Here is an 18,717-nt window from a genome sequence, read left to right as displayed (position 1 = left end):
ATTGTATCAGGTCTAGTCATCATTTTATCAGACCAATCAAGTCAGGACCATTATTTAATGCTGAATTGCTGATGGAATTTGATGCCGGACCTTATTTCTACCAGTATTTTGAGTTCTTATGGCTTCAGTCAAAAGGCAGGAGCTTCCCACAGAAATTATATCATTTGTTCGTTGGTCTAGAATAGGGATGATTTAAATGTTTTTGGTTTTAGTTTGACTCTAATTGTGTTATTTCGAGTTTGCACATTAATTTGTAAGACGATGGCTATGGCTGTCATTATTACATGTTTAGTGCCTCATCTTTTATTCGTGACAAGCGCTCCCACTGATTGGCATGGCCGTGTAAGGCGTTTGATAAATAATGTCTATTTTGAAGGCCTGTACAATTTTTTTCCGGTTGGAGCTTACCTCTCGGCCACAACACTTACGACCGCAATATTTCCGGAACATTAAATGTATCCGGAACGCAAGTAGATTTTTTTTTTTACCTAAATGCCCCCAAAAATGGCAAAAAGAAATGTTGTGAAATTCAAACAGAAATTGGAAAGCATACCAATTTTAGAAAACCGCACTGGTGCAGAAGGTATTTTCAGAAAGAGCTAGGAATCATTTTCTGAGGAGCCAGAGAAAGTAAAAAATAAAATGTAATTGCTTTTCTTAAAAGGCAAAATCTTACTCGGAGATAGAATCTTAGAAGCGAAACCAAAGCTCACAAGAACCTCAGACCCGTACTAGCAAACAGCATAGACTTAAATAAAGAAAATATTTAAATAAAAAAATAAACAAGGAAAAGAGTAAAATCTAAAATATGAAAAACCAATCTAAAATCGTAAATACAAAAATCATATCAAGTTCAGATGGAGCTAAGCGTTTTAGTGTCCGTTGCAGATTTGGAAGTTCCAATCTTTAACAAAAATGTAATTATACTACTCAAGTCTAATAAAGCAGAATCCTCTCATTTTCTGAAACAAGCTATTACTATTAATGCCGTTCTGTCTAGTTCAGTTTCAGTTCATTTAATTTCAGCTTTAGTTTCATTTTAAGTTTATTTACAAAATTATCCAAAGAAAGACATGAAAGCCCTTGGTACTGGGCAACTACATATATCTATCTTAACAAAAAAAAAACAAACAAAACAAAAAAAAAAGAAAAAAGGAAACAAAACAACCAAATTATGACTAATTGTTATTCTAAAAAAAAAAAAAGAAAAAAAAGGCAAAAAAGAATAATAACAACCAAAACATAACATCTACGAAAAAGAAAGTTTTTCATTTTACTATTGAATAAATTGAAGGTAATCCGCCGCCCAAATGCTCTGTGGAAGAGTTCTAAGCCTGAGGATCTAGACATCTGCTCTAGTTCCACATTTGTATTCAGTGACTGGATTATCAACATTGCGGGTGCTGTGACTATGAAGTGATCTATTTTCTCCATAAAAACTATAAAATACTTCAGGAATGACGAAATTTAAATCCTGATACGAGAATATTCCGGCTTGATAATCTCGAAGTTGTCTAATATCAACCACTTTGAGTTTGTTAAAACACACCGCAGTTCCATTAACTTTTTTTTATGTATCCCCATCCTTACCCTCCTTTCCTCATGTATTACCTCCTTAGAACAGAGGTATTACTTTAGCCTGTTTCTGGGAACATTCCTGTTGTTGGGAATATGCTAATAATGTCAAACAGGGAAGGAAGTAGCTACATAATTTTTGCTTAAATGTCCGTAAATTCAGACCATCATTCACAGCAGAATTAAATTTATTGTCCTTAGCAATTTTTACAATCTCATCACTTGGGCATTTCCAAATCGAAACTCCAGTCCTGCTCCTCAGCGAAAGAAAATTTTCTGAATCATTTCTAGCAATGGCTGCAATTTTTTCCCCCATAAATTCCATGATGATTGGGCTCACTGAACTTCTCACTAAAATAGCTCTTTTTAGCTTGACGTTGAAGAAAGTTTACTCAGTTACTTGCCTCGAAATCAATCGGATTCTGGGTATTCAGAGCTAGTTCATATGGCAGATTTCTTTTATTTCACTCACTTATGATTTCGTCAGTTATCCATGGTTCTCAAGCTGCCAAAGTTGGGCTCAACATCAGCTGGAGCAAAATGACAATCATGTTTATTGATCCACAATCATCTCAATCACCCGCTCCTGTAGTCGAAGTATGCAAAAACCAGATGACGGTCGTGAAGGAATTCACGTACCTCGGCTCCATTCTGTGGTGACGGATCAGTCGAGAGCGAATTCAAAGCACGGATCATCAAGACAACTTCCATCCAAGGGAGACACAGCAAAACTTGGTGCAACCCTGTTGTCAGCCGCCTCACAAAAATGCGGATATTTAATGCATCTGTAGGCTCAGTCCTATTGCACGGCGCAGAACCTTGGTGAACAACCACATCGACTTTGAGAAAGCTGGATGCAACTCAATCCAAAAGACTCCAAAAGATAGGGACTTTAAATGTAAGATTTTGTCAGTAACGCTAACCTTGTTTTCCGTACGATGCAGATTCCATTCTCCTTGCACTTTCTGCAACTTACGCTCAGATGGCACAGCCATCTCCCCCAAATTCCAGAAAAAAACCTGTCGTACCACCTACAATTTTAACCCCATAGCCACCCGGTGGAAAAGACCAAATGGTCCTCTAAGACCAAGATGGTCCGATAGTCTTCATCAGTTTCTAAGCAAGGCAGGAATTAGACCTGAAGATGCACCCGCGGATTTTTAAGACCGTGTGTCCTGAAGGAGGATGGTGTCTGCTCTCTCGATGCTGGCGCCAAATCGGCAGGACAGTTAAGTCAGGCTAAGACAAGCATTATTTTCGTGGTTCAGCCTTCTTCCCTCCTTTCGTTAAAAGGAATAAACTCTTTCATAGTAAGTGATAAATAAATCACCTACATCAGTCCCTAAGCAAGGCAGGAATAAGAACTGAAGATGCACCCACGGATGTTCAAGACCGGATGTCCTGGATGAAGATGGTGTCTACTCTCTTGAAACTGGCGTCAAGTTGGCAGGATAATTAAGTCAAGTTAAGTCAAGCCAAGGTTTTCGAGGTTCATCCTTCTTTTCCATTTCTTAATAATAACCCTTTCCCCCCATACTATTATAAATTTCTGGTTAATAAAATAAATCGTCTCACACTAATTTTCTTCTCGTCTGTTAAGATTGGGCAAGCAAAGTGCCATTAAAATATAATATCGCACATATATATAGGTACAATCTTTAGGGGGGGGGGGGGGGGGGTAACAGGCTTACGGAGGGAGAAAACGCCTCTATGTTGAAATTTTTAACGATCCTTCCAAAATTTTCTTGGCGGGATTCCTCTTTACGCCAACAATCACAATTATTAAGATGTACAACTTTTCTTCGGAGTAGGATTTAAGAGAATTTTCCTACTTTGTGGGTTGGAAAAAGAGCATCTTCAGGCAGCACATTTTCAATTTTACTGAAGTGAAAGACCTTCAGACTCGAACCCCAAAAATTCCTCGGAATCTAGTCAGCAAAATGGATCATGCAGTCGAATTGGCACACAACCTAGGCATGACTCACGATGTGTGTACCCTACAATCTGTCTTCCTCTCTCATGGTTTCTTGTTCTATTACCCAGCTTTTTAAGGTGCTAAACTATTTTAGCTGTTGATAGGACCTAATCATTACTTTACTAGCATTAAAATCTAATCAAGGTCAATTACTAACCTGTAAATACCCCTTTCATCAAAGGAGCTAGAAATCTCTGCTCGATAACATCGACTAACAGCAGCCAACTTAAGAGGGAGTTCATCAACATTAAGTACTTGGTTCGATAAGAAACCAGCAATTGCCATCTCGGATGTACCTGACAGACACAAGTCCCCATGAAGGCTCGGATCTAATGTATAGATCTGAAATAAAAGCAATCGCTGTCTGACATCAGCAAACCACAATACAGGAAATAGAAAAGGATCTGATCCAATTCACATATAGCTGACGCCAAGGGAATAAAAATAGAAAACTTACCCCCCCCTCCCCTCCCTCAATACATAAAAGGACAAAACTAAAGACCCTCCAACGGAAATTCACCAAAAATAGAACTTTTATATACCTCTTATTGACATCAGATCAAATCCCTTTGGAAGCCTCTTCGAACATTACAAACAGTAAATTAAAACTAATCAACATTTGGGATGCTGGAGACTAACGAAACAGGCACACCATTACACACCAGAGCAAAAATAAAGTACAGCATCGTATAGCGAAGGGGTACTTATCCCTTCCATCCATAAAATACAAGGGGACTACAATATACATTCAAGGGGCATTGAAGTATAAAGGGAACTTACCTTAAATTTTCGGGCCGAGAAACCACACGACTTACATATTTATTTGCATCTAAAATATGTGTTTGAAAGACATACAAAGAAAACCTGTTTTCATACTTATTCTAGTCATTTGGTATGGTAGCAAGAAGTGCCATTTTAGTTTCAAACAAATTATTATATATTATTATATATTAGTTTCATTATATATTAATATAATATATTAGTTTCAAAAAAATTTGTTCAAAAACTTCTCTTTGACAATTTGAATAAAAAGATTGTTTTATACTGACTCCAGTTATGTCAAATTATGAGGTTTGAAGAGACCAAACGGAAGCTATTGTAGCTGAAGCAACAGCTGTAACATAGTGAAGAGCTAACCACAGCTAATACTCGTAAAAGAAACATTTTTAACATATTAAACACTGATTAAGGAATTTTAACTATTATATGTTACATTAAAGTAATGGAAAAAGCAAGTTTATGGGATTTCTAATGAGAAATCCCAAAAATTCTAGTAAGAGCTTTAAAATCCTCTGAAAATGAAGGTAGTTAGGAATAAAAGTATACTGTTGAAATTTCCATGTCTAAAAACTTTTAATAGGAAGTTTCAGCCCCCTACCCATTGGAAACCTGACACTATCACAGTTGCAGAAATTGCAGCAGTTGCAGCAATGGCTGAAGTCATGCAGTCATCGTTGACAAAATATGAAGCTATCGCTGGTATTTTTGACAAAATATCAAACAATTTTCAAAACATGTCATCGGGGGATAATTTTTGCCAAAACCAAAATACTGGAGTGTCTTCAGTATGAGGAAATCGTCGGCTATCTTTTGTTGTTTTAGTTACCAAGGTTTCATTCTTCAGGAAATGCAACTGTCCCAACTAAGGTTGCTGGATCAAAATACATCGAATGGGAAAACTGCACCCACCAGAAGTTTTATTCAAGCGAATAGTCTACGGTGGATGTACAGCTGGAAGATTTAGAAAGAAATGACGTGATAACTTTAGAAGCAACCTCAAATCCCTTCTGGAACAATCAGACGACCGGCTAGGTGATCCATGAATGTGGTAAGGTGATGACATCAACGTCCCCCAAAAGAACACAGTTCATTCTATACTAGGTCCTCGCTAAGAAAAGCCGAAAACTTTTTCATGTATGGCGTGTATAAAATAATGTCAATAAAAAATAGAACTTAAAGCGTTTCAAGTTCAGGTTATTAATCTGTTAATTTGAATAATGGGGCCTTTTTTTGTCTCTATTGCTTTAAATTATTAGGAAAGAGGGAAAGTTTAGTCCTGGGTGCGTCTGAAAAACTAAGGGTATTAAGGTGAAACTTCAGGGAATGCTGAGCGGCATGCTGAACTATATCAAATGACACTATGTGAATCTATAATATCTTAGGAACGCTTCTACTGATAACACTATTAAGAAATACAATCTGTGTATACGCGCGGCTGAGCTTGCAATATCACACTACTTACTCCAATCCAAAGCCAAAAGATTTGCTACACTAGGACTTGAGCCCTCCTCCCGAAGGACTTGGGATTACAACTCGAACGTGCCATCCACTCGGCTAGGGATGGCCATCCATTCCTACTGGGGCTACTACTATTACTACTACTACTGTTACTATCAGCACTACTTCTACTACTACTACTACTGTTACTACTACTATAACTACAGCTAAAACTACTACCACTACTTCTACTGCTACTACTACTATTACTACTGAACTAAATCAAAAGAGTTTAAGTGCATCCAGGTTTTCTAAATGACATAGATGCAATATCTCGGCAACAGGACAGCGTAGTACGTTGAAACTTTCAGGGCATGTTGCTGGGGAAGTTGAACCAGATCAAAAGACACTAAATGCTTCCAAGGTTGTCAAGGTTGTATCTATGATATCTCAGGAACGGCAAAGGGTATTTAGCTGAAACTTTCAGGTAACGTTGAGGGGGAGTTAAACTAAATAAAAAAAAAAAAAAAACATTACGCACATCCAGGTTGTCAAAATTGAGTATCTGAAAAAGTCTCAGGAGTGGCTAAGGGCACCCAGTTGAAACTTTCAGAGAATGCTGGTGAAAATGTTGAACTTATTAAAATATTACTATGCATCCAGGTCGTCAAAAGATCTTATGTACAATACATCAGCAAAGACTAAGGGTATAAATTTGGAACTACGAGTCAATGTTGGTCCAAATCAAAAGAAACTATATGCATCCAGGTTGTCAAAAGGGCATATCTGTAATATGTTAAGAATATCTAAGAGTATTAAGTTGAAAATTTCAGGGAATGTTGAGGGGGGGTTAACTGTCCGCATCCAGGTTGTCACAAGGACGTATCTGCAATATCTGAGGAATCTCTAAGGTATTAAGTTGAAAATTTCAGGGGATGTTGAACTAAATCAAAAGGCACTACGTGCATCCATTTTGTCAAAAGTTACAACATTGAATTGGCAGAAGTTTTTAATTAATTCAGAGCTCTTGTTGATTAGGCGCTTCAGGCTGTATTGTCCTTTGGATAATAATCCCACTTTCCATGAAAAGGCACTTCGACCTAAGAAAGGTGTAAGAAAGCAAATTAATATTGATTCCTATAAAAATTTGTTAACTCGATATAAAATATATCCCTAAAATAACTTATGGAGTTACCATACGAAGGTCAAAACTATGGCTCGTGAGGGGATCGAACCCACGACCTTCGCGTTATTAGCACGACGCTCTAACCAACTGAGCTAACAAGCCGTTATGTATAATAACTAAAGAAAAAAAATATTATGAATTTATTGAGGCAGAAAAATATGTTAATTATAAAAAAAGAAAATGCAAACGAAATTTATTAATAAGACTTACGCTATGCACGGGATCGATGGTCAATATATACCAAATCATATTATTGAGTTTCAAATAAAGTGAATACACCATTTGATGCCTTTTTTATGCTGATTACGAATATAATAAGCATTTCTAGTGGAAATGAATTTCAGCCCCCCCCCCCCTATAGCGGCGATACCTAACCTACCCCACCTCGTATGGTGTCGATATAGGGATGGGGGGGTGCTTAAACTAATTTCCGAGATAAATGAGTCTTAAATTTACAACCAGCATAAAAAAAAGGCATTAAATGGTGTATTCACTTTAGTCCTAACTCAATAATATGATTTGGTATATATTGACCGGATCGATTTTCTCGGCACCCAATCACCTCTTCAATTGTATTAAATAAAAAAAGTTTTTCTAACTGAAAGTAAGTAGCAATATTAAGACTTAAAACGAAGAGAAATTATTCCGTACATGAGGAGAGCTACCCCTTCCTCAACCATCACTCCTTACTCTAAAGTTCTTAAAGAAAAACTTCTCATTCAAATTCAAGGGCCCTAGTATTTGAACAGTTTCTTTTTTCTTAAGAATTATGTCAAAAAGTCAAACTTTAGCGTAAAGAGGAAAATTCGAGGAAGGGACAGTCTCCCTCACAGACGGAAAAATTTCAGTTCCTTTTAAGTTTCAATGTTGCTCCTCCCTTTCAGGTAATAAATTTGTTTGCTTTTTTAATTTAATTTCTTACCTTTAAATCAAGCCAGGATAAAACTCCTGCGTGTAAAATCTTCCCCTAAAATTTCTTACCATGAAAAATTCCTCACCACAGAAAATTCCCCAAAAACACCCCATGTATTTCCCAATATCAAATACTACGTGTGAAAAATGGGCAAAGTGCGTAACTTACAGCCCTTTTACACAGACTAAGGGAGGTCATGTCATTCTCAAAGGTATAGTATTGGACCATTCAAGTATGATGACTCAAACGGCTTCCTCTAGATTTTGACAGGATGCTACTGGAGGAAAAGGCGTGGGAAGGGGGCTAGTTGCCCTTCAATCTTTTTGGTCACTCTAAAGAGGCACAAGAACTTATGATTTCTGTTCGCATTGGTTATTTCCCAATCTTCTATGACCATTGGTTTGATTCCATCGTCCTTGGGAAAAACAAAAAGAAAAAAAATTAAGATGCATCCTTGATCTTTTTTACGGCGAAGTTACAAAATCCCATATTTTTGTAGATATGAGCTAGAAACCTAGTTACTACTACACATTACCGACGGTACTCTCCTCCCAAACAGGAGTTCGAGTCGGTCGGTAGTACCGATTATTACTTCAAAGCATTTTGTCCTGTGTTGGTGCAGTGGGTTTGATCTCAAGTTGGTAATACGGGACCCAGAAATCAAACCCAGATGAAGAAACACACTGCAAGGCCGACGCAAGGACAATAGTAGTCGAGAAGCGTCGTTAATCCGATACAATGCAATGTAATATATGAGCTTGAAACCTCTACAATCGGTCTCTGATATTAATCTCATGATGAGATTTTCATCAAGATCGCTTGGCTTTTTGGGGATGTTTTCCCCCTTTTCAAAAATCAGGCAAATTTTCTCAGACTCGTAGCTTTTGACTGTTAACTTTAAAATTTTATGAATTGCACATATTTAGAATTGGCATAAGGATCCAATGCTTTTCTTGTCTCTACTGTTATAAAAATTCCGTTTCTTACAGTTTCGGTTACTAATGGGCCGAGCCGCTCCTTACTTACCGTTCGTTGGCTAGAATTGTTTGATTAATATGAGCTACTAAATGCCCTACCCGGTTCCGTTGCAACTGAACCACCATGCAACTGAACCACCGTGCAATTGAACCCCTGTGTAACTGAACACTCATGTAACTGAACCCTCGTGCAACTAAACCCTATTTAACTGAGCCCTCGTGCAACTCAACCCCATTTAACTAAACCCCCGTGTAACTGAACCCCCGTGCAACTGAACCACCGTGCAACTGAACTCTCATTCAACTCAATCACCGTACTTACATTGGGTAAAACACAAGTTAGAATCTTTACATGTTCAACCTTGTTGGAATTGTTAGCTTTTTAAAGTCATACTATAAATGACTGTCAAGATAATTAATAAAAAAAGCTCTGTTTTGTTGTCACAAAAACAAACAAAATCGGACGTCACAAACTCTTAAAGCCAGATTTATTTCCCCTTTTTTTATGTCTGTTAATGGGATTTCCTTCGCCCTCTCACTGTCTACGGGTCTAAGCGTTTACCCCCCCCCTCCCCCTCTCTTTCCCGTAGATAAACCCTCCCCTGGAAAATCCCCTTCGCGGAAAATATGGTTTTCAATTGGAATATTTTATTTGGGTTCTGTTATTTTTTAGTTTAGCTGAGGAAAGTGGAAAAGAGGAATTTATGTAAGTCTTGCCCCCCCCTCCACTCCGTGCAAAAATGTTCTTCTCATGGAAAAGCCCCCCTCCCTTCAGAAAACTCTCATGCGAAAAATGTCCTTATGTTTCCAAATAACAAACACTATCTGTAAGCAATGGACAAATTACAAAACTTAAAAGGTACTGAAACTTCTGCACTGGGGTTCTCTAATTGTTTTTTAGTTAGGGAGAGGGAGATACCTCAAAAGGTGCATTTTAATACCAAAACATCCAACTCTCATTGAGCCTGCAGATAAGTACCGAATAAGCTCTAAGGGAGAGACGAGAGGATGGTGGAGGTAGAAAATATCCCCAGGCAGTACTAGTCTTTTTTACAAGTCGAAAGCTATTAGATACCAACCAACCACAAGGGGTATTTTTCGGGGGTAGATTTTTCACGGGGAGGCATTTTCCGAGGGGAGGGGCATTTTCGGCGAGGTGCTGTTTTCAGAGGTATTTTCCACAGGAGGTTTTTCTTGGGGGGAGGGGGGGCTGGTTGCACTCCAATCATGTTTGACTTTTAAAAAAGGCACTAAAATTTTCATTATCCAATCGAACAATAAAACGTGACTAACAAATACACCCACAGTCCTCAGGGCAAGGGCTGTAGGAAATTGCAAGTTACCCATTGTTAAAATATAAGGATTTTATAGAAGGGATGGTCGTACAAACTTTGGAGAAGGCTCATTCGATTGGAAATTTAAACTCCAAGTTCAATTTTGAAGAATCAAAGGTAATCAGAGGACAATCAGCCTTTCCCTCTTAACCGCCATTTCCCCCCCAAATGCATCATATCAAAAAAAAAAATGTGTTGCAATGTTTAACCATGCCTCTGGGGCTAACAACCCCACCAGTAGCTCCTACAGCAAGGGCTGTAAGTTAAGCTAGTTACTCACTGTTAACACATAAAGTTTTTACGGAAAAGATTTTTTGCATGAGCTTGGGGGGAGGGGTTGCTCATTCGATCGGAAATTAAAAGTTGCAGTGCACTTTTTAAAAGTTAAGTGATCAAAGGGCTTCCACGCTACCCTCTTTTTTCCCCAAATACATCTAATCCATAATTTGAGATGACCATTTCACTTAAAACAGATCAAAAGTTAAATAACTATGCCCCCAGGGTTCACAACCCCTAGCCCCTGGTGCAAGGGCTGCAAGTCATGCAAGTTGCCTATTGTTAACATACAAGGTGTTTTTTTTATCAAGAAAAGAGGGCATGTTTGACCCTATAAATAAAAAAAAAAACATGGAGCATTTAAGTCAAACCTTAGGGAAATGTCAGGAAAAATGCCAAACACAATCAAAAGACATTTTTTCCTTTATTGGTTGTGAAAAGGAAATAACAGCAATATCTGAAATTGCTGAGGATATCTGCAATGGCTGAGGGTATCAGCCATCACATCCTTCGGAAAATGCTAAGCAGCATCTTCAACTAAATCAAAAGGTGCTTTGTGCATCCAGTTTTACAACACGACGTATCTGCAATTTCTCGAGAACAGCTGAAGGTATAAACTTGAGGGTAGGCAGTTTAAACTTTCTAGGCATGTTGAAGGAATGTTGAAAAAAGGCTGGATTGCAACCAGTCCCCCTCCCGTATCCTTTTTAGCATGAATCTTCTCAAAGACATCTGATCAAAATTCGATATTTAGATCCACTAAGATCAAATATTTTAAATACTTATCTTTATTACTTAACGTCCAGAAAGGTCTGATTCATCTGAAAAAAAAGGAGAAATAAAATCACCTTTAATGGTTTGTGACATCGGATGTTCTTCGTTATTGCAAAAATAAAACAAAGCTTTTCTATGAATGATCTTGACAGGCGTTTATATCATGACCACAAGAAACAAACAATTCCAAACAAAGTTGAACATGTAAAAATTCTAACTTGTGTTTTACCCAATGATAATGCCTCATATTTTTAGAATACTGAAAAACTGAGTTCAGTGGTTCATTTGCACGATGGTTCAGTAACACGAGGGTTAGTTGCACGGTGGTTCAGTTGCGCAGTGGTTCAGTTGCGTAGTGGTTCAGTTGCACGGGGGTTCAGTTAAATGGGAATGAGTTACACAGGGGTTTAGTTACACAAGGGTTTAGTTAAATGGGGTTCAGTTGCACAGGGCTTCGGTTATACAGAGGTTCACGGTGGTTCACTTACATGATGATTCAGTTACAGGGGTTCAGTTGCTTGTGGTTCAGTTACACGGTGGTTCAGTTACACGCACACCGCCTTACCCAATCGTCATCAAAAGAAAGTTTTGGTCGCCGTAACAGTACATTTTGCCCCATCCGTCCTCTCTGTTTGATCGGCTCTACTGGCAAGCATTTATTTTTAGCCTTAGATAAGACTGAGAAAGTTAATTTATTTAATTTTTATTAAAATTAAAATGAATTAAAATTAAAACAAAAAAATAGTATAAAAGCGCAACTGCTTCTAGGAAAAATTGGTTATAAAAAGTATAGCCTGTTTTAGGTATATTTTATTAGGATTAACCCAACTTCACTTCTTGAGTGGTAGGGGGTATATCATACAATATATATATAATACCCATATACAATACATACAATACCAATTTTTATTAGTTTAGCTGACTTTTTTTTTATCAAGGCCTACCATGTTGATTCGCCGACTATCACAGTGATTTTTTTCAGATAAAATACATTCTATCCATGGCTGCTCAGGTTACGTCTACTCGAAGCAAAGTAAAATGTTTTAGCTTACGTCTTTGTACGTCAAAAATATCGGATGAAAATCGTGGCCTATATAATGAACAGAATCCACAACAAAGTACATGAAAGGGCCTTGATCGTGTAATAAATGTTTATTAGCTAAGATATGAAAAAATTAAAATCTGCCATTTCTTTGCCTAATTGGAAATCTTCAAAAGTGAACATTCTTTTCTGTTGTCAGAGAATCCTGGTGAATGTAATGCAATTGCTCGATATGAACGAATAATTTTCTTTTTCAATATTAATTTATTCTTGAATAGTATGCTAGAAGGTACTTTTCCAATTGCGTTTTATAAAAAAAAAAAAAAAAAAAAGAAAAAAAAAACTGATAATAAGCATGAGCTAGTAAATGCAAATGAACATAATCTTTTTCAAATGAGCCAAGTTGAAGCTGAGATGCCAAATAAAAACATTTTGTCCACAGACTTTTCTGCTGATAAAATGGCACAAGAGAAAACGACTGATCAGCTAGAAAAACAGTCGAGCAATGATGTAAAGGAAGGATTAATTGTGAAGAATGGAACAACTTGCCAAAAGGATAGGAGATCTAATAAAAATAATCCTTTTATTAGACACTGAGAATTCAAACTGGTAAAAAGTCATACAAGCGCAAGATATGCGAAAAAAAATTTCAATATAGCCTAATAGTGTTGTCGTCATTCATCGGAGAGTTCACAACGGCGAAAAGTCGTACAAGGGTGACATATGCAAAAAACGGTTTTCTCAGAAAGATAATCTCATTCAACTCCAAAGATCGACTCACGACGGCAAAAGCCATACAATTGTAACGAATGCAAAAAGACCTTTTCAAGGAATAGTTGTCTCACAATACACATGACAATACACACCGGTGAAAAGCCATACAAGTGTAGCGTTTGCAACAAGAGCTTTTCTCAGAAAGGTGATCTCATTAGCAACCAAAAATCGACACACAACAAGGAAAAGCCATATACAAGTGTGACATATGCATGGAGAATTTTCAATGGAAACATAATATCGTTTGGCACTTATCAATTCACACTGGTGAAAAACCACAGCCTACAGGTGTGGCGTTTACGACAAGAGCTTTTCTCAGAAAAGTAATCTCATTAAATACCAAAATGGTACGACACATAGCAGGGGAAAGTCATACAAGTGTAACGTTTGCAAGAAATAACTTTCACAGAATAGTGTTTCATTACATATATGAGAGGAAATACCAGTAAAAAGCTATAAAAGTGTGAAATATATGAGACAAGTTATTTTTGGAATACTCATCATTGTAAGAGGCACCTGACAACCTACACTGGTGAAAAGCTATACGTATACGACATATATAAGAAGGCATTTAGTGATGATGGTCACCATAATAGATATAAAAACCTGTACCAGTAATATTTGTGATACTTACAGTAGAAAGCTCCCTGAAAAAAGTATTTTGGCTAAACATCTGAGAATCCAAACGGGGAAAGGGCATTCCAATACGATATTTGCAAAAAGAAGGGCTCATTCAAACGGAAATTAAAAGTTTTAGTGCTCTATTTAAGTGGCAAAAATATTGAAGGGCAACTAGGCCCCCTCCAACGCTCATTTCTTCCCAAAGGAACTGGATCAATATTTTGAGACAGCCATTTTGTTCAGCATAGTCGAAAAATCTAATAACTATGTCTTTTACGATGACTTAGTCCACCACGGTCCCCGGGGGAAAGGCTGTAAGTTATGAACTTTGTCAATTGTCTACATTAAGTATCGGTTATTGGGAAGTATACATACGTTTTCAGGGGGATTTTTCTGGTGGGGGGGGAGTAGGTTACGTGCGAGGATTTTTAAATGGAGGAATTTTTCATGAAAGAAGAGAATTTTCCATGAAGTGGCGCCGGAAATCCCAGCATTATTAAAAAAAAACTATCAGAAATCAAATTAAAAAAACAAGTTTTTTAACTGAAAGTAAGGAGCAATATTAAAACTTAAAACGAACAGAAATTATTACATATATGAGGGGGTTCGCCCCCTCGTTAATACCTCGCTGTTTACGCTAAAAAAAAATTAGTACTTTTAAAAGAGCTATTTATTCTAATTAAACGGCCTTTGTGATTCAGGGGTCGATATTAGAGAATTGGAATAAAATTCGAAGTTAGCGTAAATAGCAAGGTATTAACGAGGGGGCGACCCCCCTCATATACGTAATAATTTCTGCTCGTTTTAAGTTTTAATGTTGCTTCTTACTTTCAAATGAAAAAAAACTTTTTTTTATTTAATTCTCATTCAAAAACAGTCCTGAGAAGCCACACAAGTGTGGTGTGTTGCGAAAAGAATTTTTCTCAGAAAGACAATCTCATTTTTATGATCAAACAGTTCGTGTTGACAAACCGTAGGGAAGGAGTGACCCAGATCGATTTTTAACCGAAAACAAAACCGATAACAATTAATAAATCCAAATGATTGGTTTTTTATGCTGATTCCAAATAAATAAAATTCATTAAGTTAAACATTTCCGATCAAAAGCTATTAGCCTGATATTTTACTCTAGCTATTTAAGGATATTTCTACTCCTAATCATGTTTTGTTGCCTTGGTTTTGTCTTTTCAATAAAGCGCCGGTTTTTAAAGAATTACACAAACATGGCGAAGTATCATGGGTCAGTTTATTTGAACTAATTTTTCAGATATATGCTGAAGACACTGTGAAGCAATAATTTTTGCTGGTTTTAAGCTTTAACTTCGTTTCTACTTCCATCAGGAACTTCTTTTCTCAGTTAGTTTATCAGAAGATTGATTTGCTCAAACGATCAATTCATGTTGAAAAATCCATATCTATTAAACGTTATTTATGACTATTTTTATAAACGTTATATACGACTATTAAACTATTTTTATAAACTTTTTATAAACTATTTATAATATTTTATACTATTTTATAAACTATTTTTATAATACTATTTTTATAAAAATTATAAATGACTATTAAATGGCATTTATGACTATTTCGTAAGCTGTATTTCATTTCCATGAAACTTTTGTAAAGATCAGATGTTCTAAATATATATTTTTTTTTTTAACAGGCAAAATTCAGGGAAACAAAGTTGTGATTTTACTCAAAATCCTTTGAAACAACCGTCTCCAAAGATCCTAAGACCTTTTGTTCGGTATGATCACCCCTGCGAAACGGAAATAACGAGAAATGACTTATTTTTATGTAAAAAAGTAATTTTCCCTGTTGCTAAAGATTATGGACTGTATTTGTTCTATGTGGGCTTTTCAATCATGGGAATTCCAATGGTGCTGTCACTATTCTGATCTGACACCATTTTTGAGGGGTTTTACAGACAGAAACCAGGCCTAAATTACTGATAAGGAAAGTATTAAAAAGAGAGAACTAAAACATTTTGACAATGTGTTAAACCGTGGTTAAGCTGTGGGACATGATGTAGAAGATTTAGAGATAAATTCCTTAAGAATATGAATATGATTCTTCATAAGATAGGGATGTTTTATTCCTTAAGAGTCAATTAATGACCGCGCTGAAGTCATTATCATCATAATGTTGGTTTAATTTTTACGTCATTTATGGTTACAACGTTATAATTGGATATCACAAAATTGGAAAACCCTTTGGTTTGTTCATAGCTGGATCATGGTTGCAGCTGTATCTGCAGCCTAGAAATAGTAAAGAACGAATTCCAGTTGCAAATAACGTCATCATATAGTTTAACTATAACGTCATTTATGGTTGTAAAATATGATTATTACGACATTCATCATCTTGTGTAGGAAGATGAAGTTTTTGCTAAAAAATTGGTTGTATTTTAAATATTGCATTTTTTTGTTACAAACACGAGTACCGCTTCAGCCACAATAACACCATTAGACTCAGCATATGAGAAAACCATGGTATAGATGTTTCAAGCTTTGTCATACCTTTTCAACTAACTTCTTAGCTACCCTAACTTGTATGAGTCTTAATTTGTTAAATTAACAAACTTTTAAAGATAACTTACACTTTCATAACCAAGCAAATAGCAACATATGACCAAAAACCTACTTCAGAGAACACTTCTCCCTAGAATTTGGGCAGAAAGAGAAAGAGCCAAAAATAAATAGTCGCCTTGGACTTCAAATATAGAATTTAGCTGATGCACACAAACTCAATCCCAAGAAAAATCAGTTGATCACTCTTTTAGTTATGTAGAATCAAAAGACTGGTTGACCTTGCTGAAAAATGCAAGTTTACCTGACAATTTTCAGTTTTTTCTATTGATTAGGGGAAGGGGTTTGCCCCCCCCCCGCTAAGTAACACCTTACTCAAACCCACGATATCAGGGGGTGAGTAGATAGAGACAACATTGGCTTATCTAACTGGGGAAAAGACCTTACCTGACCTCTTTCAGCCTTAGTGTCCATTCCACAGCCTTCAATCACATGAGATGGAAGAAAATCTGGAACAGAGATCAATGAAAAACCTTTTTTCAAAAGTTCGTCACAGGTTCTTTGAATTAAAGCTTGTTCCAGTTCAGCTAAACTATCTTTGAGGATATAGCTTTTATGACCAGCTAAAAAGCCCAGAAACTCTGTTTTAAGCAAATCACATTTTTGACACAAGTCAGCAAAATCACGTGGTTTGAAATGGAAATTTCTTTTCTCATTGATGTACTTAATTATCATTGGTTCTATCCCATAACTATCAAGAATAGAATGAGCTTGATTAGGTATTTTATATGCTTCAAGCATAAACTTCTCATATTTTTCAACCTTCACCTCTTTGGCAGTCTCTTCATTATATTCCTTCCACAGCTTTTGAACAAGATGTATGTCTCCTTTACCTTTTCTTGATTGAATTAATTTATTAATTTTATCAGTATTACAAGGATCAGTAATATATGCCACATCTAGAGTTGGGATTGCAGCATCAGATAGAATGGCTTTAGTAGCACTGGACTTGTATCTGTGTGTCGCTTGAAAAACTTGCTGTAATCTGCCTACCCATATTTGAAATTTCGCAATGTGCATACTCTGAAATTAACAATTATATCCATAAAAAAGAGAAGGGAGCTGAATTCTCAGTTAAAAATGCTGAAATTTTCCTTTTTTGAATTCAATTTCAACATGGACCAAGTAGTGAACAGACGTACTGTCTTTGCAAAAACAACCTTAAAATGTCACTGAATTTCTCAAAAGAAAAACTGCTGCAAACCACACAATTCTATTTAGACTTTGGACCAAAATTACATGAAAGTCCAACAGAGCCAAAAGGCATCATCAGTGCCCCCCCCAATACCCCTTGTTTGAAACTCCCACTAACTTGAAATTATGAAAACCAGAGATGTTTAATTAAAATGTTCATCCAATCAATGAAAATTACATATGTAAGATTCCACAAAATAACAATGTATATATGAGAGGGATTTTGGGAGACAAGACTCCTCCCCTCCATTCAAACATAATTTATACTTCATGGAAGGTTTTGGATAAAAATTGAATTTTCACCTTACAACCTGCCACAACTCTGCCGCCTGGCCGACAACAGAAGCACCTACAGGAGTCACTTCAATGAACTGGTTAAAGAAGAGGCCCCAAAACGACCTCCAAGAACGGATGGGACATAAGTCATAAGTCAAGTCATATATATATATACCCCTTGATCAACTGGATTTGGACACCTTTTAACCCCCCCCCCCCCCAAATAAAAATACTGGAGATTCGTCCCTGCCCAAGGGTTGTTGGTTTGGGGGTTGTTGTAGATGAAGACCTTAAATTCAGCTGCCACATCCAAGCTGCATTAGAAGGGGCTAACCAAACTCTTGGTATCATCAAATGCACAATCACTAGTAGATCCAGAGCAATAGTTACTATACTCTACAAAAGCTTGGTGAGACCAAGTTTGGAGTTTGGAATGTGTGTCGCCATGCCAATTAATAAAACAGACTAGATGGCTTTTAAATCCATCTAAAGATGGGCAACAAAATGAATAAAGAGCCTGAAAGATAAAGAGTATGCATGTTGACTACAGAGCCTTAAGCTAACACAGGGTTTGGACAGGTCGGTTTGTTTCAAATTATAGGCTCTGTCCTATTTTTATAGGATTTCCCAGCCCAAATATAGGATTCGGAAGTCCTCGGGAGCAGATCTGTGGTAGATAGCGTGGGATGCCTGGTCACATAAATTCGCCATTTACCGAGTTTTTGCATTTATTTATTATTTTTTTTTTTTATTTCAAATACAAAAGGTACAAATAGTAAAAAAAAGTATAAAATCAGATACACATACTGTGCCAACGATTGACTGATACAGGTAAAATATTTGGAATCACTCTTGCTGCTTCTTGGGCATCAATTTCGATATGAGGTCAGTTTTTCTCTTTGCAAGAGACTGCTCCATTCTCGCAGATTCCACCATCTGCTCTCTTTCACTTGTTCTGGACTTCACAGCTGCTTCGAGCAAAGAAACAGCTAGGG

At 36.7% G+C, this 18,717-nt stretch overlaps 1 protein-coding gene across 3 annotated transcripts in view; it reads right to left on the bottom strand.

The window, feature by feature from the left end:
* Positions 1-18,717, bottom strand: part of SerRS-m (Seryl-tRNA synthetase, mitochondrial) — a 52,521-nt gene that overhangs the window by 1,264 nt on the left and 32,540 nt on the right. For all 3 annotated transcript variants that reach the window (XM_089094317.1, XM_089094315.1, XM_089094318.1), the window contains exons 2-3: positions 16,640-17,275; positions 3,708-3,892 (exon numbers count right to left, since the gene is read on the bottom strand). In XM_089094317.1, the coding sequence (XP_088950443.1) occupies positions 3,708-3,892; positions 16,640-17,272 (818 nt within the window). In that variant the 5' untranslated portion in view covers positions 17,273-17,275. The remainder of the gene's footprint in view (positions 1-3,707; positions 3,893-16,639; positions 17,276-18,717) is intronic.

The sequence above is a fragment of the Artemia sp. Qi Xiang Cuo genome, chromosome 9 (genome assembly GCF_049724085.1).
Source record: "Artemia sp. Qi Xiang Cuo chromosome 9, ASM4972408v1, whole genome shotgun sequence".
In the NCBI taxonomy this organism is placed as follows: Eukaryota; Metazoa; Arthropoda; class Branchiopoda; order Anostraca; family Artemiidae; genus Artemia; species Artemia sp. Qi Xiang Cuo.
This window is presented reverse-complemented; position numbering and strand designations above follow the sequence as displayed.